The 26,566-nt window shown below is 38.2% G+C and overlaps 8 protein-coding genes across 16 annotated transcripts; 4 read left to right on the top strand and 4 right to left on the bottom strand.

Annotated features, from left to right (window-relative positions):
- Nucleotides 1-129: 129 nt before the first annotated feature.
- LOC104756746 (uncharacterized) lies at nt 130-1,341 on the bottom strand. Its single transcript, XM_010479384.3, has one exon. It carries the CDS (start codon nt 1,187-1,189, stop codon nt 179-181), a length of 1,011 nt encoding a protein of 336 aa, XP_010477686.2. The 5' UTR covers nt 1,190-1,341; the 3' UTR covers nt 130-178.
- Nucleotides 1,342-1,624: 283 nt separating this feature from the next.
- Nucleotides 1,625-3,140, bottom strand: LOC104756749 (uncharacterized). The gene has a single exon (XM_010479388.3). It carries the CDS (start codon nt 2,922-2,924, stop codon nt 1,830-1,832), a length of 1,095 nt encoding a protein of 364 aa, XP_010477690.3. The 5' UTR covers nt 2,925-3,140; the 3' UTR covers nt 1,625-1,829.
- A 90-nt stretch (nt 3,141-3,230) lies between these two features.
- Nucleotides 3,231-5,659, bottom strand: LOC104756747 (serine/arginine-rich splicing factor RSZ21). Of its 7 annotated transcripts, XR_015586259.1 has the most exons (7): nt 5,443-5,555; nt 5,158-5,275; nt 4,962-5,050; nt 4,644-4,851; nt 4,210-4,356; nt 3,765-4,075; nt 3,231-3,644 (listed from the first exon to the last, which is right to left on the bottom strand). XR_015586259.1 is itself a non-coding variant. In XM_010479386.3 (6 exons), the coding sequence occupies exons 2-6, from the start codon at nt 5,244-5,246 to the stop codon at nt 4,069-4,071; spliced, it is 540 nt and encodes a 179-aa protein (XP_010477688.1). In that variant the 5' UTR covers nt 5,247-5,275; nt 5,443-5,555; the 3' UTR covers nt 3,231-4,068. The 7 variants fall into 7 exon arrangements, 5 of the variants coding, with proteins under 5 accessions (XP_010477688.1, XP_087350476.1, XP_010477687.1 ...); XR_015586260.1 differs by lacking the exon at nt 4,962-5,050 and having other exon boundaries at nt 5,443-5,659; XM_010479386.3 differs by having other exon boundaries at nt 3,231-4,075.
- A 1,492-nt stretch (nt 5,660-7,151) lies between these two features.
- LOC104756750 (putative alpha,alpha-trehalose-phosphate synthase [UDP-forming] 9) lies at nt 7,152-12,134 on the top strand. 2 transcript variants are annotated; one of them, XM_010479391.3, is made up of 4 exons: nt 7,152-8,536; nt 9,017-10,938; nt 11,028-11,301; nt 11,469-12,134. In XM_010479391.3, the coding sequence occupies exons 2-4, from the start codon at nt 9,035-9,037 to the stop codon at nt 11,808-11,810; spliced, it is 2,520 nt and encodes an 839-aa protein (XP_010477693.1). In that variant the 5' UTR covers nt 7,152-8,536; nt 9,017-9,034; the 3' UTR covers nt 11,811-12,134. The 2 variants fall into 2 exon arrangements, with proteins under 2 accessions (XP_010477693.1, XP_010477691.1); XM_010479389.3 differs by having other exon boundaries at nt 8,019-8,536; nt 8,895-10,938.
- Nucleotides 12,135-12,644: 510 nt separating this feature from the next.
- Nucleotides 12,645-13,950, top strand: LOC104756751 (uncharacterized). The gene is made up of 2 exons (XM_010479392.3): nt 12,645-13,708; nt 13,824-13,950. Exons 1-2 carry the CDS (start codon nt 12,664-12,666, stop codon nt 13,928-13,930), a joined length of 1,152 nt encoding a protein of 383 aa, XP_010477694.1. The 5' UTR covers nt 12,645-12,663; the 3' UTR covers nt 13,931-13,950.
- A 708-nt stretch (nt 13,951-14,658) lies between these two features.
- On the top strand, nt 14,659-17,651 carry LOC104756752 (uncharacterized). Its single transcript, XM_010479393.3, has 7 exons — nt 14,659-15,091; nt 15,204-15,284; nt 15,380-15,559; nt 16,004-16,174; nt 16,290-16,502; nt 16,614-16,702; nt 16,793-17,651. Exons 1-7 carry the CDS (start codon nt 15,004-15,006, stop codon nt 17,471-17,473), a joined length of 1,503 nt encoding a protein of 500 aa, XP_010477695.1. The 5' UTR covers nt 14,659-15,003; the 3' UTR covers nt 17,474-17,651.
- On the bottom strand, nt 17,625-19,615 carry LOC104756753 (uncharacterized). 2 transcript variants are annotated; one of them, XM_010479395.2, is made up of 6 exons: nt 19,469-19,615; nt 19,210-19,380; nt 18,830-18,994; nt 18,503-18,703; nt 18,320-18,417; nt 17,625-18,246 (listed from the first exon to the last, which is right to left on the bottom strand). In XM_010479395.2, the coding sequence occupies exons 1-6, from the start codon at nt 19,527-19,529 to the stop codon at nt 18,151-18,153; spliced, it is 792 nt and encodes a 263-aa protein (XP_010477697.1). In that variant the 5' UTR covers nt 19,530-19,615; the 3' UTR covers nt 17,625-18,150. The 2 variants fall into 2 exon arrangements, with proteins under 2 accessions (XP_010477697.1, XP_019094187.1); XM_019238642.2 differs by having other exon boundaries at nt 17,625-18,242; nt 19,469-19,613.
- A 161-nt stretch (nt 19,616-19,776) lies between these two features.
- Nucleotides 19,777-26,075, top strand: LOC104759389 (AP-1 complex subunit gamma-1). Its single transcript, XM_010482322.3, has 18 exons — nt 19,777-20,072; nt 20,392-20,694; nt 20,849-20,990; nt 21,097-21,270; nt 21,562-21,741; nt 22,279-22,433; nt 22,665-22,755; nt 22,872-23,035; nt 23,166-23,220; nt 23,386-23,508; nt 23,594-23,689; nt 23,806-23,933; nt 24,175-24,279; nt 24,386-24,648; nt 24,802-25,044; nt 25,135-25,310; nt 25,441-25,545; nt 25,679-26,075. The coding sequence occupies exons 1-18, from the start codon at nt 20,041-20,043 to the stop codon at nt 25,772-25,774; spliced, it is 2,631 nt and encodes an 876-aa protein (XP_010480624.2). The 5' UTR covers nt 19,777-20,040; the 3' UTR covers nt 25,775-26,075.
- Nucleotides 26,076-26,566: the final 491 nt, after the last annotated feature.

Consider the following 26,566-nt stretch of genomic DNA (forward strand, 5'->3'; position numbering starts at 1 on the left):
AAAGCTTAAAGTGTCTTTATCAGATGAAAATTTCTGATTTTATTCCAAGAAATTTGTTTGCATCACTATGATTGATATTCCAAGAAACTTCTTCTTTAGACTTCATTTTGTTATTAGCTTAGATGAAAGTGAGCAAAAACATGATTGATATTAAGATTTTGGTCACAAAACAATTTCTCTATGTAGCAACAAAAGCCTTAGCTTTTGATCCAATCTCCACATCAACCTTTTTCTTCAGAGCCCTTGTGTTACAATCATGATAACAAACAACACAGGACACCCATTTAACCACATTCCCGAGACAAATCAAACCCACATAGAGACCAGTGTACAACACTCCGTTCCCATTAAGACTCTCACTGCATTGGAAGTAAATACATGGCATCCTCATCAGGAAAGCACCGACGAAGAACAATAGCATCATCCCTACGTCACGCTTTTCTTGGCCTCTTACATACCAAGCCGAAAGTGACAGAGCATTACTTCCGTAGATGCCTTTACCATCTTCATCCTCCTCTAAGACCGAAACAACCATACTAATGTTCCATCCCGCGCTCCACTTGCAGAACTTTGTAGCCAGAACTATGAAGACAGTTCCGTGAATGAGAATAACCACCACATCGAACAACACTGCCAAGAGGGCCAAGACCACTGATTCTTTAAGGAATATTTGGTGCTCGATTGTGAGAGAAACAATCAATAAGTAGGCGGTCGAACCAGATAAAACACCGAATAAAACAGAGGTTGACAAGAAAAGGACATAGAGAGATGTGATCAGACAACCTCCTGTTCTGTTCTGACATATTTTGACAGATCTCCGTACCAAATAAAGTAGTCCCAATGGTTCTTCCTGAGACGTGTAAATAATCGAAGATGCTGCAACGATTGTGGTGGTGGTAAAGAGGTCAAGAAAGGTGTAGGGAATGAAGTAGAGCAGAGATGTGTGAATCAACCATGGAATTAGATCATTCTCCGACAAGTCCTCGTCAGAAGTGACTAGCTTATAGAGGTATCGAGAAGCGAGTGAGACAGTGGTTTGGAGGGAGAGCTCGAAGAAGATCAAGAAACAAAACAGTGGGAGAGAGCAGAGGAAGAGGAAAAGAGCGAGATTGATGTTACCAAAGAGTATCTTCACAGCTCGTATTAGTAGTTCGATGACACTTAGCTTCTCTTCACTCTTTGTCTCCATTTTTTTTTATCTCTTTCTCACAATAGAAGAAGGGAAGTCACAGATCTGTATGTGAAGTAGAACATGTAATTTGCTAATAGTAATTTAATGGGGGTCCTTCATTGACGTTGACTTCTTGACTTCATCTACAAGTCATCGTATGTAATGTTTGACTAGTTGAGTGGTTTTAGTAGATTAGCTTTAAAGTCTTATTAGATGGCGACTTCTGGTTTGGTCCACAAGTCCAGTTCATCCGTAGACTTTTCAATTTAGAAGTTTTTACACTTTTCTCTTTGTAATTACACTACTCATTACACTATGTGGAAATGAGGAAAAAGTATTGGAGATCACCCAAATATGAAGTAAAGTCCAACTATGTAATATTGTTTAGATGTCCAATATCATTCTTGTAGAAACATATTTTCTATTTTGGTTTTATTTTTTCTACGTCAGAGAGAGATAAGAAAACTTTGCATTATATATGATCTATCGATAAGATCACACAACAATACAATAAAATGTAATATGAACTTAAGGGCTTAAACATAGCAACTATAAGTTTACTACTATAAGGAAAGCTGACCAAAAGAAGAGGGCAACGCAATTGGTCATATAGAAATTGTTTAGGGCTCGAGTTTTGGTTTGATCTCAGACTATTTATCTATGCAGCGAGAGCCTTAGATTTTGATCCAATCTCCAAATCACCTTTCTTCTCCAAAACCCTAGTTCTACAATCTTCATAAAACACTACACACGCCACCCATTTGATCATATTCCCAACACAGATCAAACCCACATAAAAACTCGTGTACAACACTCTAGTTCCTTTCGAACTCTCAGTGCATTTGAAGCAAAAACATGGCATCCTCATCGCAATAGTGAAGATCAAGAACACCAGCATCACTTGGAGACCACGCTTCTTATGTCCTCTTCCATAGTAACTAGACAGAGTCAGGGCATCGGGTCCATAGATGCCTTGACCATCTTCTCCTTCTTCTAACACCGAAACAATCAAACCCATGTTCCATCCTGAGCTCCACTTGCTGAACTTCGCCAACAAAACTAGAAAGATAGCGCAGTGAAACACAGCCATAACCGCTTCAAACAACATCCTTACCGGAATGTTGAAACTGCTATTATAGCTTCTGTAATAGTCTCCACCACCTTCATCAAGGTCGATATAATGGTATGAGTAGTTGCCCACTCCGATCAGAGAAATGATGTAGAAATAGTTTGTTGCTACAAAGAAGAAACCAAAGAAGACAGGGGTTGACAAGAGAAGGACGTTTAGAGAGGTGATCAAACAACCTTCGATTCTGTTTCGACATAACTCTACGGTTCTCCGAACCAATTGACCGAACCTTAACGGTGGTTCCTCCCCGGACGTGTGAACAATCCAAGATGCGGAGACTATTGTGCTGGTCGTGAGGAGGTCTAGAAGGCAGTATGGGAACAAGTAGAGTAGAAACGTCTGGATAAGCAATGGAATCAGATTCTCCGACAAGGCATCTTGACGAACGTAGTAGTAATCCCAGTTATGGAGTTGTCCAACGAGGTATTGAGAAGCGAGCGAGACAGTGGTTTGGAGGGAGAGCTCGAAGTAGATCAAGAAACAAAAGAGAGGGAGAGAACAAAGGAAGAGGAAGATAAGGAGATTGATGTTACCGAATAAAAGCTTTGTTGCTCGTTTGAGTACATTGATGTAATCTAGATCCTCCTCCATCTTCATCTCCTTTTGCAGTACTCTCCTTATCATTAAAAATAAATGGATATCACAGATCTACCATTTGTTTATTCACATATGTAGCTGTTCTTTGTTGACGTTGACTTTGATTTAAGACTTGTTCATATAGTACACCCTCAAATTTGATTTCACTTCCATGTAAACTTAGATGCAAGCAAGCCTTTGAACCATATTGCCTCAAATCCCAATTTAGAAAAGCATTCACATGAAAGGATGTTGCGGCCAAAAAGGGGCAGATAAAAAGAAAATGCAAGATTTCATTAGTATGTAATTATGTATTACTATGGAGAAGAAAATTGTAAGTGGAAAACAAAATCATGATCACAAAAGACTAAGCTAACACCTTTTCACAAGCAATACAAAGAGCATCCACAAAATGGTTAACTGCAAGTGTGCGATCCACCAACAGATGTTTGACAAAGATGACAGAAAACTAATACGATAAAAAGAAAGTGAGCAGAGAAGCCGAGTAGGGGATAGAGCAGCTGAGAGCGAGGAAGGGGAAGGGGCGGGGTGAAGAAACAGCTTCGTCTTTCTCATTAGAAGCTTGGTTGCAGATTTGGGTAAGAGTGGTGAGTAAAGAATAGAGCAATCAAATGTCACCCAATGTAACAAGCAAATCTAGTTGATGATGGTCGAGTTGATGATGCAGATTCATGAGTCATGACAAAGCTAAGTTGTGGGGAGAGTAAGATGCAACGCAGCTGCCAATAGATCCAAGTATCATCATACCTCACAAAGGAAAGAGTGAAAACAGTTGAGCCTTTTAGATATGTGATGTCACACATTATATGATACGGAAAGTGCATTCAACTAAGACAAATAAAAAACATTCATGGATATGAAAACGACCTCAAGTGTAGGGGTTCAAGCACGCTGAGTGAAGACAGCAAGGCCTTCAACGCTGGTGCGTGTTAAAGAGAATAAGTCAAGACTGCTGTTGGAAAACAGCTTGAAGGAGAGAATTCACCAAATCCAATCGTCTAATAAAACACGAACACACCATGACATGTCCATGCTCAACAACCAATCCTAGAAGAACTAATAGTCTAGTAGCATTGCAGATATATATAGATCTATCCTAAAGGGCACGCCACACATAGCAGATATGGCATTAGCTGAATGTATATAGCTTCTTTCTCTTCAGGGTCCAGTTTCACACCCTGCAAGAATCGCAAAGAATATATATACCTTATATCGAAATACTTCAAATGTAACTCAGATTAAGATAGAGAATGTGGAAGTTGAATCATGCAGATTGTAAAACCACTATCAAGAAGAGAAAAGAACTTTTTACCCATTGGCATATGGTGAGCGTCGACCATAGGGTGAGTCTCGGCGTGTACCACGATAAGGAGGGGATCTGCTGTAGCTCCTCCCACGGCGAGGTGGAGTAACATTGCGACGCCTTGGTGGAGATCTTCTTCCACGCGGGCTTATACTCCTGAACAAAATCAATTCCCAGGAACAAAAATGTATGTCACAAGTGATTATACAATCAAAAAGGGTAACATTAACATTAACAACTCAGCCCCTATCAGTCCCTCCATCTAATTACAAAACCAAATAAATGCGATTTCAATGGAAATATTAACACTTCTTGGTGATATAATACAGGACACAAACTCTATAAGCCACATCTTTTATATCGATGAAAACCAGATTCCTACTACAATGAAGCAAGCTATATGACTTAAAGCAGCTACAAGAGAACGTTTCAGATGGACTCACCTACGTGCATACCCATAATCAGGACGACGAGGACTAGGACTTCTACGCCTACCAGAGCCTCCTCGACCACGACGACACTCCCTAGCAAAATGTCCAAGTTCACCACAATCATAGCACTTGGAGTCCTCAATCCCACCACGACGACCACCACCAGCTCCACGACCTCCTTTATCTTTGTGAGAAAGCTCCACACGCCACCCATTCTTTCCTGAAAGTATCAATGTGCAGACACACGTTTACATGAAAATTCGAGGCAGCAAGATGAAATTAGGGTAACAACTGATTCATTCAGAATGTCTGATGAGAATAAACACTAACTATCCAATGCCCTGATCGCATCAGAAGCATCCCTCTCGTCGTCGAACTCGAGGAATGCGTAGCCTGGAGGCCTACGAGCTACCCAAACATTGCGATTTTTAAAGAATAAAGAGTCAAAATTTCGAATGCCCAGAAACAAATTGACTAAATTGACTTCCCAAAATTGATTTTTAAAGAATAAAGAGATAACAATTACTTGCGAAGGACACCAAAGAGCCTGAATTCATCTTCGAGTTCCCTTTCTGTGATCCGTGGATCCAAATTCCCGACATAAACCCTCGTCATGTCGCGAAATCAGCCAAATCTGGACAAACCTAAGAGGTCGAAAAAAAAAACAAAAAGTTGACAGTTTCAGCGACTTGCTGCGAAGGTTTAGTATCAAGAATAACGAAATCTCGTGGCTTGAAGATGAAATCATCGAAATTGTGAATCGAATTTTTGTGAAAAGTACAACAGTAACAGTAAGTAGTGAACACGAAACCTGAGATTTTGCGGAAAGAAGAAGCGGAGATGGCTTTAGGGTTCAGTTCAGACTTCTACGGCGAGGAAAGAGAGAGCACGGAGATGTTGAGGGTTAAAGAGGTTAAGTAAACTATTAATTACACTGGACGAGGAAAAAAATATTTACTTTTTACTTCTTCTTTTTTTTTTTTTTGCTAAATTTACTTATTACTGTTTTGTTTTTTTTCAACACCAATAACTTATCATATTTTTTTGGTCATTATTAACTATTTTTTCTCAAATTTTAAAAGAACACTATACTAAAATTCTTTTGGCAAAGCAGAAAGAAACTAAAAAAAAGTATTCACCAAAAAAAAAACTTTGAGCAATTCTGGCTAGTCATATAGTTGTGGGTATGGTTTTCCATCGGTTTTTTTTTATAGAATTTATAAAGTTTTATCGATCCCATGATTTTAGAGATTTTGGTTGGAGACATTGACAATAAAGTTTGAACATAAAATGTGATTATGGGTTTGATAATAAAGTTTGAACATAAAATGTGATACAACATGACTATCGATTAAAATTACTCGATACCACTAGTAGTCAAGTTCGAATAAACATTGCGGCGAATGGGATTAAATTAACTTGATGTGATCTTAGGTCCGGAAGAAAGATCTATGGGTTTAGTGTTAAAAAGTACTAACAAGTATTGCTTTTGGGTGTTCATCTAAACTATAGATCAATATACCCAATTGGCCCATATGAGTTGGTTTTTTGGTTCCCTTAAATTATAATAATTTCATTCTTGCGTTTTGAGACTTGGACTCTCTTCTTCTTTTTCTATAGCACTACTAAGACATAATAAATGATACCACCATTCAATTGTAAAAGTCTTATACAAGGTGTCATCATCTCGTTGGTCAGATTGGTATCGACGTAAATGGATAGTACTAGTTACGATAAAAAAAAGCACCATCCAATTCAATCCATCCCCCCCGAAGACACTTATCCATTGGGGAAACATTCTGAACCATGATAAGTCACTCTAGGTCCCACGTACATCAGGGCCTCTAAGACTGTGCCTGTTGACGTGTCTAATTATCATTCGCTAACATTTACAACAAAGCTACAAATGTTTTTTTTTCCACAAATCACATTGTTCTTTCACACGTGTCGTCACACCCCTCGTTTGTCTATGTCCCTAAGGCATTGTACTTGATATTTTTTGGATGCCTAATTGTATTATGACTCTATACAATGGCCGACTTGTCCAAAGTCTTTAAATTCAAGTAATTGTATTTCGGGTTTAATATGGGTTTAATATCCAAGAATGTATTTAATATTACGAATTGTTCTTTTATCGAGTGGATGAGGAGAAAAAAAGTAGGAGTGATCACAAAATTGTTTTATTTTACATAAAAAAGGGAGAAAAGTAGCAACGAAGACGAAGAAAAAGAAAGTGTCTATCTGAATCGGATCCAATCAACCACCCAATCCTCGTTGGCTTCCTAAACAACGTGAAAACAAAAACACGGCTTAGATAGATGTCAACGTTTATTACATTCCAACCATTAAGAACCAAAATTAATGGGGATATTATCGTCAATTAACACATGGTTAGTAGTACTTTAGTGACAATAATCCTAATCCTAATGCTGCTTTGTCCCTTGGGAATTTGAGAGGCCACCCCCGACCCGCATGGTGTCCTTTTTATAAATCAAATCAAACAATACACTACGATAATGTGTGCAATTACTTGTTTTTTTTTTAATGATCGTTTGTTTGGTCAAGTTTTTAATTTAATAATGGCTTTCTTCTTTAACAATATAATAAAAGTTTTTTAATTACATGCATGTTGCATTCCCCGATGATGTATGTTCCATTTTATGTCTTTGTCTAAGACTTTTTAGTAAGACAAAAGGATAACTCTTAATTATGATCTTTTCTTATAGTAAGATAAGAAGATTGATTATGATATAATAAAAATTTTCAGTGAAAAAAAAAAAAAAAGATAAGAAGATTGATTCAATTCATCTCATCTATTTGGATATAGTCCTAGAGATCGTGTGTAGAAGTTTTTTTGGGATTTTGACTAATGGCATTACAATTTTTTAAAAATTTTATCATTATTGTCTCTCAAAACGTTACATGCACTTTGTAGAGCTATGACTACTCTATATACTTTTTTTTTCCCCTTTTTCATATCTTACCAAATAATACAATGCATATTTCAATTATTTTTTAGAAAAATACATATAAACTAGACTTAAAAAGAAAACACCGGAACCATAATACAAATTAAAGTAATGCTTTTTTGCTTGTATATATAATACATGTTTCATGGATGCTCTCAGAAAAAGAAAAAAAAAACATGTTTCATGGCCATGGGTAAAGTATATATAACTTTGAGCATGCTCCATGCATAGTTAAAAAATGTAAAACAAATGGATTTGGTAACGGGATTAAGTTTTGGTTAGAGTCATGTTTAAGGCAAGTTTATCGATTTGGATTTGCTCTTGTGATCAGTTTTGGATAAACTCGTAAACGATAGCTCAATTTAAAAATATAAATTATTTTAATACAAAAAGTAGACCCGTACCAAATATACGACCTAGACAGTAAGTTTGATGAGATCTCATAATCGTATTAATTAAATAAACGCATTAGTACATTAGGATTGGATTAAGGACTTTTATTATATTCAATTTGTTTCAGCCTAAAGAGAAAATGGTCCACCACATTTTATCTATCTATCTAGTCATCATCATCTCATCTACCAAACCTTTATGGATGATAAGAGGATTAAGGGTAATATTGTCTTTTTACTTAACCCTCTTAATATTATTTTTATTGCCAAAATTAGAAAAATAGATCGTTAGAAAACGTGTATAATATATGTTCATTTGGTATTTTTATTTTGCTGCATTTAATTTTTTTTTTCTTTATGGGATGATGCTCTCTCTCTATCCAAACTCTCTATAGCGAATGTCCCCAAAGAGTCTCGAGTCCTTATCGTGAACTTTTCGTTTTGTGTTCTTCATTCATCGGTTCCACGAAAGAAGAAGACAATTTCAAGGCTTCCGTTTTAAGTTTTCTCGCCGGCGATTTAGTGGGTTTTTTTGGAGAAGAAGGTGAGTAGCAAAGCAAAACTGTGACTTTTTTTTTTCTTTTTGTGGTAAAGTTTTTGATTTTCGTTGAGTTTTTAACTGTTTCATTCATGGGTACTGATTAAATTGTTGTGAAAACGTGTTCTTGACCTGTTTTGTTTCTGGGATCGAAAAGTGGAAAGAATCTCAATTTTGGGTTTGATTTGGTCTCAGATGATTAGTTTGTGTAGCTTAGTAATCCATTTCTGCACTTTCAGATTTGTTTGGTCTTTTTATGTTTCTGAAACCTTCTTCTTCTGGCATTGTTAGTTTTTGTTTCATCAGTTTTTTTTGGTTATGTCAAACTTGATTTCACTGAAATGGGGTTTGTTCCTTTTTTCAGATATTTGACGCGTGTTGGCTTTTGTCAAAATCCATTCTTTTTTGCTCTCTATGGTGTCAAGATCTTGTGCAAATTTTCTAGATTTAGCATCTTGGGATTTATTGGACTTTCCTCGAACGCAGAGAGCTCTTCCTCGTGTCATGACTGTTCCTGGTATTGTCTCTGAGTTGGATGGAGGCTACAATGATGGTGATGGATCATCCGATGTTACTTCTTCCAACAGCTCTCATGAGCGGAAGATTATAGTGTCTAACATGTTACCACTACAAGCTAAGAGAGATACAGAAACAGGACAGTGGTGTTTTAGCTGGGATGAAGATTCTCTACTCTTGCAACTCAGAGATGGGTTCTCTTCGGATACGGAGTTTGTTTATATAGGATCACTTAATGCTGATATTGGTGCGAGTGAACAAGAAGAAGTTTCTCAAAAGCTTTTGTTGGATTTCAATTGTGTTCCTACTTTTTTACCAGAGGAGATGCAAGAAAAGTTCTATAGTGGTTTCTGTAAACACCACTTGTGGCCGCTTTTTCACTATATGCTTCCTATGTTCCCTGACCATGGTGATCGGTTTGACCGGCGTCTCTGGCAAGCGTATGTTTCTGCAAACAAGATCTTTTCAGACAGGGTGATGGAAGTCATTAACCCTGAGGATGATTATGTTTGGATTCAGGATTATCATCTGATGGTTCTTCCTACATTCTTGAGGAAGAGGTTTAACAGGATCAAGCTCGGGTTTTTCCTTCACAGTCCATTTCCATCGTCAGAGATCTACCGCACTTTGCCAGTCCGGGATGATCTTCTCAGAGGGTTGTTGAACTGTGATCTCATTGGCTTCCACACATTTGATTATGCACGCCATTTTTTGTCATGCTGCAGTAGAATGCTTGGCCTTGATTATGAATCTAAGCGTGGGCACATCGGTCTTGATTACTTTGGTCGAACGGTGTTTATCAAGATTCTTCCTGTTGGCATCCATATGGGAAGGCTGGAATCTGTTTTGAACCTTCCGTCAACTGCAGCGAAAATGAAAGAGATACAAGAACAGTTTAAGGGGAAGAAGTTGATTCTCGGTATTGACGACATGGACATCTTTAAAGGCATAAGCCTCAAACTTATAGCCATGGAACATCTCTTTGAGACGTATTGGCATATGCGAGGAAAACTTGTCCTGATTCAGATAGTGAACCCTGCCCGGGCCTCAGGTAAAGATGTGGAAGAAGCGAAGAGGGAGACATATTCAACCGCAAAAAGGATCAATGAGCGCTATGGTTCTGCTGGTTATCAGCCAGTGATCTTGATCGATCGTCTTGTTCCGCGTTATGAGAAGACTGCCTATTATGCTATGGCAGACTGCTGCCTGGTGAATGCAGTAAGAGACGGCATGAACTTAGTTCCATATAAATATATCATTTGCAGGCAAGGGACACCAGGAATGGATAAGGCCATGGGCATTAGCCATGACTCACCACGGACTAGCATGCTTGTAGTCTCTGAGTTTATCGGCTGCTCGCCTTCATTGAGTGGTGCTATCAGGGTGAACCCATGGGATGTAGATGCTGTTGCAGAAGCTGTAAATTTAGCCCTCACCATGGGTGAGACTGAGAAGCGGTTAAGGCACGAGAAGCACTATCACTATGTTAGTACTCATGATGTCGGTTATTGGGCAAAGAGCTTTATGCAGGATCTAGAGAGGGCATGCCGAGATCATTATAATAAGCGTTGTTGGGGTATTGGTTTTGGCTTAAGTTTCAGAGTTTTGTCCCTGTCTCCGAGTTTTAGGAAGTTATCTTTCGATCATATTGTCTCCACATACAGAACTACAGAGAGAAGAGCAATATTTTTGGACTATGACGGCACTCTCGTTCCTGAGAGCTCCATTATCAAAACACCTAATGCTGAAGTCCTCTCTGTTCTGAAATCTCTGTGTAGAGATCCTAAAAACACTGTGTTTGTCGTCAGTGGCAGAGGATGGGAGTCTCTGAGCGACTGGCTATCTCCATGTGAAAATCTTGGTATAGCAGCTGAACACGGATACTTCATAAGGTATAAATGCTAACTATTACTGTTTCTATCAGTTACAGTTTCTGAGAAGAATTTGAACAAACTAAGACCCATTCTATATTTGGATTCAGGTGGAGTAGCAAGAAAGAGTGGGAGACTTGTTACTCGTCGGCTGACGCGGAGTGGAAGACGATGGTAGAACCGGTAATGAGATCATACATGGACGCAACCGATGGTTCTACCATAGAGTACAAAGAGAGCGCTTTGGTTTGGCATCATCAAGACGCGGATCCAGACTTTGGATCCTGTCAAGCAAAAGAGCTTCTGGATCATCTAGAGAGCGTACTCGCAAACGAGCCAGTTGTCGTCAAGAGAGGCCAACACATCGTAGAGGTCAAACCACAGGTAACATCAGAGATCTTATTCAATTCTTTTCTTTTACTTCCATACAACTACTTGCACCCAAGAATCTATAAAGAACTCATTAGTGAACCAATATTCGCGCCAATCAAATGCAAAAGCCTCGTATATACCTTGATATGTGATTGAATCCGTTATTTGTATTGTAACAGGGAGTAAGCAAAGGCCTAGCCGTGGAAAAGGTGATACACCGAATGGTAGAGGATGGAAACCCACCGGACATGGTGATGTGTATAGGAGATGACAGATCAGATGAGGACATGTTTGAGAGCATATTAAGCACAGTGACAAACCCGGACCTCCCAATGCCACCAGAGATCTTTGCCTGCACGGTGGGAAGAAAGCCAAGCAAAGCCAAGTACTTCTTAGACGATGTCTCCGATGTACTAAAGCTCCTAGGGGGATTAGCTGCTGCATCGAGCAGCTCGAAGCCAGAGTATCAACAAGAATCCTCCTCCAAGCACACGCAAGTAGCGTTTGAGAGCATCATCTGATAACAAAAAAAACAATCTCTTCATGTGTGTCTGTGTGAGTAACCATAACCAACATGGGAAAGGGTTGTATATGAAAAGGTTTAACATGATGGAACTGGTCTGTGTGATTTATTTATTTTCAAAAGCTTGGGAGAGTGTTTTCTTCTATCTCTCTCACTGTTGTTTTCTTGTTTTTTTTTGTTTTTTTTTTTTTTTAGAATTGCAGTTCTTATCTGTTTGTATAGAGAATAGTCTCTGGTGGTTTGTAATTTACACGGATTAACCAAATGGACAAGTTGGTTTCGTAATTCTATAAACAAGTGACATAATTAAAACAAAACAAAACAGACTATGCAACTGAGATCTAGGTAGGGAACCTAATCATGAGATAAAAGGTTGTATAAGAATTGTTGTTGTCTTTGTGTTCTCTGCTTTATAAATATTTTTGCTAGCCATGAATTCTTTTACTGCAAATAATCCATAAATTATTGATGTTATCATCCAAAACTTCCCTTCTTGAAAATGACTTCTCGCATTATCTTTTAATTTGGACAAGTCAAATTTCAAAATCTTATAATAAGTTATCTTAAAACTCCAATAATGTAACTAACCTATAAATTATAAGCAAAAATATTAAGAAAAAAACTATCTAGAAGATAAAGTCAGCTACTGATAAGTGTAACTTTTTAAATATGTGAATTTGATTGGTTTGATGTGCAAAGGTGTCCCTTATCTACCAGTCATGGCTATATTCTATTTTGATATTTTCCCTCCATCATGGAACCACACAACCTTAGACATATCTCTATATAATAACTAAATCGTTTACCATAGTTTATAAGTACGCTCCATTGTCGATAACTATCATATTATTATGTTATCAAATATGGACTTCGACGAGGAGAGTAGTGCTCATCATCTTTTTTTATGTCCTAAAGCTCGTTTCAGATACAAAGATAAGTTCCACGAGATCGACGGTGAGAGTTGTAACATCATCGATACTTCGTGTAGTTTCCGCAACTCTGGGGTACGTCTCTCTCATCTCTCACATCCTGATCATTATGTATTTCCTTTACCATGGTGTAATAACAAAGTTGGAGAAGGCGATGTCCCTTTCTGCTCAGCGTGCTGTTGTAAAACAATTGGTACAGATTGTTATATTTGTGACGTCTCTAACGCTATTTACCACAAAGAATGTGTTGAGGCACCATCTAAGATCAAACACCCTCTCCATTCCAAACATCCTCTCCAGCTTATAAAATTTACTTATAGAACAACCAAGCTATGTTATTGTTGCGGACAAAGCATAAGTTACTTGATCTACTATTGCTCTGTTTGCAATTTTAGTATATTTTCCATCTGTGCCCAAAAACCCCTACGTTTAACCATTGACCATCCAAAGAGGCATGCTCATACACTCACCCTTTTTCCTAGACAAGGCCCCTTAACTTGCAGCACTTGTGGGTTAGACCATTATAAGTGCTCGTTTTACATTTGTGCTCCTTGCGATTTTGTTGTCCATGTGGACTGTATCTACTTACCATGGGTTATAAGAATTTCTCGTCACCCTCACCGTCTCTCTTACACTTCGTCTCTTCCATCGGGAGAATGGTCTTGCGGAGTTTGTCGCCAAAAAGTTGATGAGTTTTGTGGAGAATATTCTTGCAACAGGGGATGTGCTTATGGTGTTCATTCAAAATGTGCCACGCGAAACGATATATGGGATGGGAAAGAACTTGAAGGGATCCCTGAAGAATTTGATGAAGTTGAAGATGAAAGGCCGTTGTTTGAGAAGATAGGTGATAAGCTAATACGACACTTTGGGCATGAACATCATATCCTTAGACTTGATGAGGAGGTCAATCGAGTTTATAACGAGAAAAAGATTTGTCAAGGCTGCGTTGTTCCCATCTACGAAGGTAACATGTATTCATGTTTGGAGTGTGATTTCGTTTTACATGAATTATGCGGGAATCTTCCGCGCAAGAAACAACATGCATTGCATCGCCATCCACTTACTTTACTAGTGGACAGTGGTGGATATGGAGAGAAGAATGGTTATTGTCGTTGTCGGGCTTGTCTTCGAGAGTACGGTGGTTTTTCTTACAAATGCTGCAAGGAAACATGTTATTTCAATTTAGATGTAAGATGCGCTTTGGTTTCTGAGCCATTCCATTACCAAGGTCATCCACATCCTCTATATCTAATCCCGTCCACGGATAAAAAGGCTTCATCTTCATGTCACATCTGCTTTCTAAAACGATGGAACGCAGAGGTGTTGAATTGCATCGTTTGTCACTTCACTTTGTGTTTCGAATGTGCCACCTTCCCATACACGATAAGGTACAAACACCATGATCATTTTCTCACATTTTCATCAGCAAAAGTCAAAGAAAGCGAGGAGGGTGTTGTTGTTGATTGGTGCGAAATATGCGAGAGAAGAATAACCGATGCAAACCATATGTGTTACGTGTGCGATGCTTGTTGCGTCACTCTTCACGTTCAGTGTATGTTTGGTAAAGATCCGTACATGAAGCCTGGTCAGAGCATCATATGGGAGGAAGAAATAGGAGATACGTCGGTTGATGTTATCCCTAATGATCATCAAACTCGACTGATTTGTAGGAGATGCAAACATCGTTGCCAATTTAAAATAGCGTTTAAAGCATCCGATACTGAAATATATTGTTCTACTAGTTGTCTTGAATTCCCATCACCCATTCTCTAGTAGTAAAGTCCATTGTATGTAAATAAATAAAAACTTTTTCTTTTTTTCTTTTTTCTTACAACTATAGTATATATTTGTGTGGTAGTATACTTTTTGAACAAGGTCATGAAGAAGAAAAAATACAATTCTTTATCCTAAGACATACTAATTAATCACCAAAACCTTAATAATATACTATTTGTTTATTATTGTTGCGCCGACGTTAATGGTATGACAAAGGTGTCACTTTTTTTCTCTTCTTCAACCTTTCTCCTTCCTTTTTTTTTTTTTTTTTTTTTTTTTTTTTCTCACAGATTGTGTGTCACACTACTTCTAAAAACCACCTCTGTTTCCTGCAATCAACATCTTTACCATTTTTTCTCTTCTTCTTATCTTCACATTCTTCGCCATTTCTCTGCTTCTGTTTAGATATGAACTAGGGTTTTTTTCTTTCCCCATTCGTCTTTCTCACTTCGTTTATTCGTCTCTACTGAACAATCTTAAGTAATGTGTAGGCGTTTTCTGTTTCTGGGTATTCTCATTCTCCTATTTTCTGGGTTTGTAGCTTCAGCTCCTTCATCAACCTCACCTGCGAGTTAGTTTCTTCACTCTGTTTTTGCGATGACGCTTCTTTAAAAAGCAAAAAATCTGGGTTTTTTTTGTTCCTTTTGTAAATTTAACGAGCTTACATTTCATTATTCTTGCAGAGATTGTGAATAGCTTCATCTCGAATCATATAACTTCCTTATTGAAATGGTTATGGTCCTTCAAAACCACCACCAAAACAGGTTTTTTTTTTGTTCGCCTCTCTTCGCTGATTGATGAAGGTTGTAACAGTTTTGATGATTCCTGGGGTTTTTGATTTCTGGGTTTTTTGAATCAGGGGTTCCTGCGAAATCGATGGTGAAATTTGAAAATGGGTATTCAGTGGAGACGGTGTTAGACGGAAGCAAACTCGGTATCGAACCTTATTCTCTCCAGGTCTTACCCAATGGCGAATTGCTTCTCTTGGATTCTCACAATAGTAACATTTACAAGATTGCATCTTCATCTCTTTCCCTATGTAAGTGCCCACCATAACTTAAAAAAAAATCAAACTTTTTGGGTTTTTGTACTATTGATTTCGCGTCAGACATTCGTGGGGATTCCAATATTTGCTGATTTTCAAGGATTTTGAACACGGATGATGAAATCAGGGTTTTTTGTTTGCTTTCATTCACGTGATAAAGAAACTATTTTGTGCTTACCTAATCGTAGTAGTGCACATGGACTATGTGTGGTCTGTACAAGTTTGCTGTATATGGTAATACAGAGATTTTAGGTAAAAAAAAAAGGGTTTTTAATAATCAGGACATGTTTTTCTTTGTTTGACAATTTTGGATTCAATGTCTAACACTTGAATGCAGCATGTGGGAAATTGATTGTGGATTTTGTATATTCGTAGAAGAACAAGTAGTATAGATGGATTTCTTGAACAAACAAATTGTAACTCTTGGAACAATGGCAGATAGCAGACCGAGGTTGGTTACTGGCTCCCCTGAAGGATATCCGGGTCATGTTGACGGTAGATTAAGAGACGCGAGGTTGAACAATCCTAAGGGAATCACGGTGGATGATAGAGGAAATATCTATGTTGCAGATACTGTGAATAATGCTATCAGGAAGATCACTGAAGCAGGTTAATTTTTGTCTCTTGTTTTATGGTTTTGCTGCCATTTTGGACAAATTTTGTTTGTTTATTATGTATTGAGGTAAGAGTTAGTATTAAGAAAGAAAGACAATGTCAATGGCAGGAGTCACAACCATTGCTGGTGGGAAAATGGCTCGTGGGGGAGGTCATGTGGATGGTCCGAGTGAAGATGCACAGTTTTCAAATGATTTTGATGTTGTTTATCTCGGGAGCAGTTGTTCTTTGCTAGTCATTGACCGAGGAAACCAAGCCATCAGAGAGATTCAACTCCATTTTGACGACTGTGCTGATCAGTATGGAAGTGGCTTTCCTCTTGGTAATATTTACATATCAAAATCTTTGGGTTGTTGCCTCTTTCATCCTTTAATCATCGCTGTTCCCGTTACTCTTTAATGTATATCTCTGATTCAGTGCTTTAATATTGCAGGGATTGCTGTTCTTGTAGCGGCAGGTTTCTTTGGCTATATGCTGGCTTTGTTGCAGCGTAGACTCAGTTCTATTGTTTCATATCATACTGTGAGTGTACAATCGCATCTTAACATCTTTCTCTTTTGCTACCCTATGATCGCTACAACCAACATATTTACATGCTGTGTAATATATTAGGATCAAGAACTATCTGAAGCTGCTTCTGACCAAGGGCCTATCAAACCGGTCAGACCACCTCTGATTCCAACCGGAGATGAGCAAGAAAAACAAGAAGAGAGCTTCCTTGGAACGTTGCGGATATTCATTTCGAATGCTTGGGTGTTTTCTGTGGAGCTGTTCAGTGGATTGTTTCCTGGTCTCAGAAAGAAGCAGACGGTCAGCTTTGACTTCAACCATCAAGAAACAAAGCATTCTGCTTTTAGCACAACTTCATGGCCAGTTCAAGAGAGATTTGTGATACACAACAAAGATGAACCGCCTCCCATTGAGTCCAGGAACGCCACTCCCAAAAAAATTTATCCTTTCATGTCCAAAGATGCAACAGAGAAAATGCAACAGCTGCGCCAAAGCCGTGCCTTGTACCGAAGCTTGGATGCCGAATTCCTCCAGGAGCAGCAGCAACAGAAACATCAGCAGCATCACCATAGGCATCACTCGACGATACCACACACGCTTTATGAGCGGAGCAGCGAGCAGACTAATGAGATTGTGTTTGGGCCAGGTCAGGAGCAAGAAGACCACAGCCGTGTGGTAGCAGCAGCTACTGCTAAGTCGACAGAGTTTGGAGAACAGACTCATGAGAATATTCACTACAGATCTCACCAATTTGTGAGTTACCCATATGGATACTATTCATAGACATGAGAAGTTGCTTAATATGATAGTAGTAGCAATTGGGGATTCAGGTATAGCTGTTTTGAGATTTGTTGAGAAGGTACATTAGAGATTTGGGCATTTTTTGATCTCTCTTGTAAGAAAAGTACCAAAGTTTAATTCTTCTTCCGCGGTATAAAGAAAAAAAGATTTTGCAACTCAACCAAACTTTGAATGTCAAACATTACATTTACAAAAGATACATACTTTGCCAATTAACTGAAACCTACTCAGTTAATGAAGAACCACGAGCTGCAGCATCTTCTTCAGCCATCTTTGAAAATCCTTCAACCTGAACCTTTATAATGTCATCTATGGTTGCACGAGGAAGAGATAAAGCAATGTCTGTCTCTTCATTACTGCAGTCTTTGTCATTGTTAGTTTCTTGTTCATCATCAAAGCTTATTAGGTCCATAAGATCATCAGACGGTTTAAGTAAAAGCGGAGACTTTGGGTTGCAGCAACCTGGACTTTCCGGATCAGACACAGAGCCTGTATTGTCTAAACTAGCTACATTATTGGGTTGACGCATGAAGAAAAGGCTAGATACCATCGAACTAACTAATCTACTTAGGGCAGAATACATGAGGGAAAGGTGAGATATGATCATCATAACAACTCTACTTAGTACCGAATAAACGGTTGATTCAGTAACTCGGTGACTAACGTAGGAGAAGAAGGTCAGAACTTGTTCCCCCAATTTGGTTAGGAGAAGCTTCCATGTCGTGATGAACGAGAGGTGGTTGACTTCTTCCTGTCTATAACGATTTGGTTAAGAGATCTTATATGTTGATTATACACTAAATGTGGAGATATATGAACAAAACTTACATGACGAATGATGTAAGGGCTAGCAGCAAATCCAATTGCTACCCCGAGAAAGCATGAAAGGGCAATCCCTATTGACCAAAGAGAGTATGTCCCTAAATCTGAAACAGCAAAAGAAGAATCGTTGAAGTTTCTAAAGCACAGTGTACCATCATGAAAAATGATTACTTTATTATAAAGACATACTAGAGTGAGAGCTTTTGAGACAATCTTCCTCCTTTAGATTTATCTGGCGAACCATTTCGTTTCCATGATCAGAAACAAGCAAACAACATCTCTGAGGAACAAAAGTGATCTCGAAATCGTTAGAGAAGGTTGCATTCTGTGCAGGTCCATCCCTGTGTCCAATATCCTTTGAGATCCCACCAGCAATGGTGGTTACATACCCTGCAAAAGTCAAATAAAACATACATAATAAATATAACTGAGAGGTTCTTCCACCAAACAAAGACTAGACAGTAAAAACATCATTAAAAGCTAAAGGGATACAAAGAATTGAATATAAACAAACACCTGAAGAGCTGATCTTGCGTATAACGTTATTGCCCTTATCAGCAACATACACATTTCCTTTAGCATCGATAGCAAAACCACGGGGTTTGTTGAACTTGCTGTTACCAGCTTTACCATCTAGATAACCCGAAGTCCCATCCCCAGCAAACCGGTTTATTACACTATCTGCACACACAAAACACAAATACTCCAAATGAGCTCAAACTTTAAACTGAAAGAAAGATAACAAATACGAATTTTTTCACTTGGCTTTGGATTACAATTGCAATAAAAAAGCCACAAGTGCATCCATGATTTTTTACTAACTCATATACAAAAGCAATTATAATGATCCGATCCATAAGATTATATACAAAAGAGTGGCTTTGTTGTGTGTTTACCAACGGACAGAGGAAAGGAAGTAGTGTAGAATGTACTGCCGGAAGAATCAAGAACGATCAGATTAGAAGATCCTGGTAAAGCATGGATCGTGTATGGATTCAGACCAGACTTGTGGCCGTCGACCACCGTCGTGACTTCGTACCCATCTTCTAAAACTTTCTTACCACTCACTGTATACAAAATCATGAGAAAAATATTAAAAATCCGAATTTTGGGTTCAGAATTTTTTCAACTGAATTAACAGAATTGAAAACTAACCCAGATTGAAAACGACTAACACGAAGAAGAGAGACAAGGACGACGAAAACCCCAAAGCCATGTCGGAATCGAGTAGGAAACGAAAGCGACTGTGTTTGCTTTTATTGTTGCTGTTACTTAATTTTGCTGCTTGGCATCTTTTAAAGTAGACTTGTCTAAACTCTAAAGTAAAGGAGATAAAGATACTAGGGCCTACCTCTACGGTGCCGTTTCAATATAAATGAAAGTTAAGAGTATGGCCCAAACTCGGCCCAGTAAATGTTTTAGTATTGCTGACAAAAACGTTACCGTTTCGTATGCAAATGGAAGTCATGTTATTATTTATTATACAACGCATTTAATTTGGTAATTTTGGCTTACGAAGACTGAGAAGAAAAATAAAAAATAATAAGCATCAGCCATCGAGATCCAAATCCTCAGTTTCTTTTGTTCATCTCTCTTCGTATTGATCAGCAGCTACTCTGAACTCCGGTAACGGATTTGTACAATCCCGGCGGCGAATTTTTTTCAGGTTCCTCGTAAAGTTACCACCGGTGGACCAAGGGTCCAACCTCCTTTGAACATCCCAAATCATGAATCCGTTTTCTTCCGGTACTCGTCTAAGGTAAATTGGATTCTCTTCTTTTCCATTTTCTCATTTCTTAGTGTTTGATCAGCTCACAGATGAAATCTGAGGATTGAGCTTCGTTCATTTGCGGATTCAATTCTGATTTTAGTTTCTTTTCGATTGGCCTGTGTGGAAGATGGTTTTGGTTTAGGTGTTTCTGATTCCATTAGAATTTTGATTTTAGTCTTAAGAACATGATCGAACCAAGGATGGTAATCCTTTTGCTTATTATGTTGCTATTGGGAATTTATAGTGGAAGTTTGAATTATTGTATACGATTCTGAAGTAATGGGAGGGACATGTGAATGTGATTCAGGGACATGATCCGTGCTATAAGAGCTTGCAAAACAGCTGCAGAGGAGCGAGCTGTTGTGAGAAAAGAGTGTGCTGATATCCGAGCATTGATTAATGAAGATGATCCACATGATAGGCACAGGAACCTTGCAAAACTCATGTTTATTCACATGCTTGGTTACCCGACACACTTTGGTCAGATGGAGTGCTTGAAACTTATTGCATCTCCTGGGTTTCCAGAGAAGAGGATTGGATACCTTGGCCTAATGTTGCTTCTTGATGAGAGACAAGAAGTGTTGATGCTTGTCACCAATTCATTAAAACAGTATCCTTACTAAACTCTTTAGTATGGATTATTTTTCAGTGTTAGTGGAAAAAGATAGAACAATTGATTTTAGGTTGCATTGCTGTGATGGGAGTTTAGGAGGGGATAATATTGTAATAGATTTGTTCTGAGTTTAACCTTAAGTCACGTGCAGAGATCTTAATCATACGAACCAGTACGTTGTAGGTCTGGCTCTCTGTGCTTTAGGGAACATTTGTTCAGCGGAAATGGCTCGTGATCTTGCGCCAGAAGTAGAAAGATTAATCCAGTTTCGTGACCCTAATATCCGAAAGAAGGTGAAGTGTTTTTTCAACTTCATATACAGTTTCTGCTGGAGTTTAGTAGCTGTTTTTTTTTCTCCTTTCATTGCTTTTACCATTTATGTTGTGTTATTATATGCAGGCAGCGCTTTGCTCTACTAGAATAGTAAGGAAAGTTCCAGATCTTGCAGAAAACTTTGTTAACGCTGCTGCTTCCTTGCTTAAAGAAAAGCATCATGGGGTTCTTATAACAGGAGTTCAACTTTGTTATGAATTATGCTTGATTAATGACGAAGCCTTAGAGTACTTCAGAAAGGTAGGTCTATAATACTACTGTAGTACTACTACACAAACCACTCTACTTATGCATACAGGAGCATCGGCGTAATGTAATTGAATATGCTTCATTGAACTTGCGTACATGAGATTGCTATGTTACATGTATGATGCTTTTGTCTATTATATTTCCTTGCAATAAAGTTCGATATCTGTGGTAATCACTTATAAATAGATCACTATGTTAAAATGATGCAGACAATCAGATTTTGTTTTTGTTTTACCAGACAGTCAGTATTGACAAACCCTTTTCTTTGTTTTGTCTTTGCAGAAATGCACGGAGGGAGTGATAAAAACTTTGAGGGATATTACTAATAGTGCATATCAGCCTGAGTATGATGTTGCAGGGATCACAGACCCTTTTCTTCACATACGGTTACTCAGACTCCTGCGTGTTATAGGCCAGGGTGACGCTGATGCTAGTGATTTGATGACTGATATACTTGCCCAGGTTAGTCATAATTTAGCACGTGATTCTGGATATGGTTGACTATCTTCACATCTGCGATGAAATTTCTTTGTTAAACATCAAAGTTTTTTGTTTTTTTTTTGTTTCAGTTGCCTTACATATACTTTTTTGAAAAAATGTCGTATTAAAACTATACTCATGCGCTGTGATTTTGTTAAATTATAGCATGAGGGAGAAATCATTTTGTTTAGTTGATAGGGATGATGGGCAATCATTCTCTTTGGTCGATACAAGACTTATTAGGTACTGAGTTTTCCCGTACTTTCCCCCGGGTAGAATTCTCCCTCTTTTGATGCCAGACTTGCCACTCTTGGTTTTCATAGCGAGCCCATATAAGTATGTCGGTTGTGCCAATCCTTTTTTATCTCACCATGATGAATGCATCCCGCTTCTGTTACATGCATTGTTATGGAAATCCTTTTGAGTTCAGAGTCGGGGATCTACTGTGGGTTACTTTATTATCCTGGTTCTTTGATGCTGAAAGATATCTTTATTCTAGTTGGTTTCATGCTATTGTAGGTGGCAACAAAAACTGAATCAAACAAAAACGCAGGGAATGCTGTACTCTATGAGTGTGTTGAAACAATCATGGCCATTGAAGACACCAGTAGTTTGCGTGTGCTGGCTATCAATATCTTGGGAAGATTCTTATCAAACCGCGACAATAACATCAGGTTCAACCTCCTTCACCTCAATTTTTATTTGATATTGGGTATTATATATTTATGATATAGCTTGCTTGCTTGTTTTTTCTTCCATCTATCATCTTTCTTTGGATTTGCGTAACTCTATGTAGCACAGTATGCTTTTGTTACCAGCCACCGTTTCCTTTTTAATCTCAGTTTTGTTTCTCTTTAACATGATGCATTCCCTTACCAAATTCATGCTTTCCTTCTCTCTCTCAGATATGTTGCATTAAACATGCTGATGAAAGCAATCACTTTCGATGATCAAGCAGTGCAAAGACACAGAGTTACAGTTTTGGAATGTGTTAAGGTATTGTGTTTAGTATTACCAGGAAAATATATTAATCATTGTTTAACTGCTAAGTAATAGATGTCTTAGAGAAATTAAAAATGCTCACTGGGTTTCTGCTTCCATCAACAATTTAGGACCCAGATGCTTCTATCCGGAAAAGAGCACTTGAGCTTGTCACTCTTTTGGTGAATGAGAATAATGTCACACAACTGACGAAGGAACTAATTGATTATTTGGAAATCAGTGACGAAGATTTTAAGGAAGATCTTAGTGCAAAAATTTGTTTTATCGTTGAAAAGTAAGTATTCTATTTAAGAAAGTGAAGAACTACTTACTCTGACTCTTTTCATAGGGGGGTTTGGGGATGAGGAGAATTGGAAGTTTACTGTGAATGTCTTGTTGACTTGTTAACAATTTTGAAAATGTAGGTTTTCTCCAGAAAAACTATGGTACATTGATCAGATGCTCAAGGTTCTGTGTGAGGTATGGATTCAAATGCGAAACATTTATGCTCTGTTTTAACTTGTTACATTTATGACACTCTTTGAAATCGTTCTTTGAGATTTTATATCTGTTAAGCTATTTCAAATTTTATATGCATTTTTTTGTATTTGTCGTAACCTAATGTCATCTATTCCATGTTAGTAGGCTGGAAAGTTTGTGAAAGATGATGTGTGGCATGCACTTATTGTTGTCATAAGCAATGCATCAGAGCTTCATGGGTACACAGTTAGGGCATTATACAGAGCAGTTTTGACATATTCGGAACAGGTAGCTACTTTCTAATGTTAGATTGTGTTTAGTCCTCAATCAGTTGTAACCCTTCCTAATATGGTCTCATTGAGCTTATAACCAGGAGACTCTTGTTCGAGTGGCGGTATGGTGCATTGGGGAATATGGTGATCTGTTGGTTAACAATGTGGGGATGATTGGTAGTGAAGATCCAATAACTGTGAGTGGCAATCCTTATTCATTATTTGCTCGATAATTAATATGTAGATGCTTTTGCTTCTTGGGATTTCTTGTTGGTTTAAAAATGTGCAATGAGTATTTAACTGCCATGGCCAGGTAACGGAATCTGATGCAGTGGACGTTATCGAGGATGCCATTACTCGCCATAACTCAGATTCAACTACAAAAGCGATGGCACTGGTTGCTCTACTGAAGCTGTCATCCCGCTTTCCTTCTATTTCAGAGTATGATCAAATTTTTTCAGCTTCGTTGTGTTATCTGTTTTTATCTCAACTCGTCTGCACTTATCCGTTTTCAACTCTACGCAAAATGCATATGCACACTGAGTATATGAATAATGAAATTTGGCTGTCTACCAGAAAAGCGGGTTATCTTCTGAAAAATGATTAGAAATTTATTATACCTGTACATCCTGTCCTCAACTCTCACTTTGTAATTAAATAGTTCTTTAATATTCAATGGCAGGAGAATTAAAGACATAATTGTGAAGCAGAAAGGAAGCCTTCTCCTTGAAATGCAGCAGAGAGCTATTGAGTACAATTCTATAGTTGACAGGCATAAAAATATCAGGTGGTTAATGAAAACCCTAATTCCTCTCTTCCTCGTGTATTTACTAGAGTAAATTTTCATGTTCACACTCCTTTAAGGCTCATGACCTAATTATGTGTGCATATAGATCTTCTCTGGTTGAGAGAATGCCGGTACTGGATGAGGCTACTTTTAATGTGAGGAGGGCCGGCTCTTTTCCTGCATCAGCTTCAACAGGGGCCAAGGCTTCAGTTAGTCTTCCAAATGGTTTTGAGAAACCTGCTGTTGCTCCTCTTGTGGACTTGCTAGACCTGGATTCTGACGATATCCTGGCTGCACCTAGTTCATCTGGTGCAGATTACCTTCAGGATCTTCTTGGTGTTGATTTAGGATCATCTTCATCACAATTTGGTTAGTTCTTTGACGTTTCTACAACTATTACCTTCTTTTTATAGCGTGCTCACTTGCTATTGGTCTCTGAATGAGCAATCTTTTTTTGAAGTTATTTTCCTTGCAAGACGATAACTCATGTTTGGTCTTCCCGTTTTTTATGCAATGTTTTAGGTGCAACCCAGGCTCCAAAAGCCGGCACAGATCTGTTACTGGATATTCTATCAATTGGAACACCTTCTCCTGCACAAAACAGCATATCATCTATTGATTTATTATCAATAGCTGACGCTAACAGTAATCCCTCAAATGCGCTAGACACACTTTCTTCACCAGTTCCACCTCACACAGCAACGACTGCGTCCACCCGTATGTTTGATTTATTAGATGGTCTTTCTCCAAGCCCATCAAAGGAAGGTAAGAAAAAGTCTTGGCCTTAAAAACAATCAATATGATCACTGAAACTCTTTTATAGAGATCAATAACAAGCTTTCCTCATTATTGCAGCAACCAATGGTCCAGCATATCCATCTATTGTTGCATACGAGAGCAGCTCCTTGAAGATTGAGTTCACTTTCTCAAAACCACCAGGGAATCCGCAGACGACAAATGTCCAGGCTACTTTTATTAATTTATCTCCCAATACTTTCACAGACTTTATCTTCCAGGCTGCTGTTCCAAAGGTCATTCTTTTTGCGTTTTTCTCCCTTCTTATTCCTCTTTTCCTCAATTGATAATGGAGTATCTGTTTTGACAACTGTCCGGTTTTGAAAATTTTCTTTTAACCTTCTTTTTATTTTGGGCAACTTCCAGTTCCTCCAGCTTCACTTGGATCCAGCTAGCAGTAACACACTCCCGGCAAGCGGTAATGGTGCCATCACGCAAAATCTAAAAGTCACTAACAGCCAGCATGGGAAGGTATAAACATTCTTTCTTCGTCTTATAATTTAAATGTATGTCTTAAACAATCCGTGATCCACAACATAATCTGTGCTCAAATAAAGATTGGATTCAGTGACTAAGCACTCAAAGGGTTTAATGTTTATGGCAGAAATCCCTTGTGATGCGCATGAGGATTGGGTACAAACTGAACGAAAAAGATGTATTAGAGGAAGGACAAGTCAGCAACTTCCCTCGCGGGTTGTGAACTACTCGATCGGCCATTGTATTTTCAGCATAAGGACTTGAGTGTTTATTTTCATCGGCCCGACTAGAAAAAGAAAGACAAGTCTTGCCCAAGCCGTTGATGCAGCAGAAGCAGCTTTCTCCCTCCAATTTTTTTCATTTCCTGGAACAAATACTTTGGCCTTTTGTTTGGTATTTGAGGTTCTTGTGTGTTTTATTTTGTACAAAAGTTCATTCTCCTTTACAATAATTCATTCTAAACAAATATTTTGTTCGAGAAAGGAAAAAAAAAATAGAGATAATGTGAAATGAAATTTTGAAAAGCTTAAATCATTAAATCAATGACATAATTTCCCCTACTGACAGAGTAGGTAATAATCAACTTTTTTCATCGATCTCATCACATCCTTTAAATGGTTTTGGTAGTAGATTCCTGGGTTCCATTAAAGGGATTAGTTTAAATCTAGAATGAGAAATGAAAAGGAAAACCAAATGATCATAGATGTTGACATGTTGTCATGCTAATAGATTAACTTCTCGTATTAAACAGAAACGGCACCCATGGCGGACCCAGGGGAAAAAATTAGGGGGGTCAATTTTAAAAAAAAAAGTGGAAATGTTTTAAAAGGGTTGTATTGGAGGGGAATCGAACTGCGGTTAGGGAGGTCAATGTAAGGGAGACAAACCAACTGAGCTGCTAATACTTGTTCATTTTACATGCAAATACAATCATTTTATTCTTTTAAGGGGGTCAACTGACCCCCCTTACGTAGGTCCGCCACCCACCTAACCTAACCTACCCGAGCTAGCTTAT

This window comes from Camelina sativa, chromosome 17 (genome assembly GCF_030686135.1).
Source record: "Camelina sativa cultivar CO46 ecotype springtype chromosome 17, ASM3068613v1".
Taxonomy (NCBI): domain Eukaryota; kingdom Viridiplantae; phylum Streptophyta; class Magnoliopsida; order Brassicales; family Brassicaceae; genus Camelina; species Camelina sativa.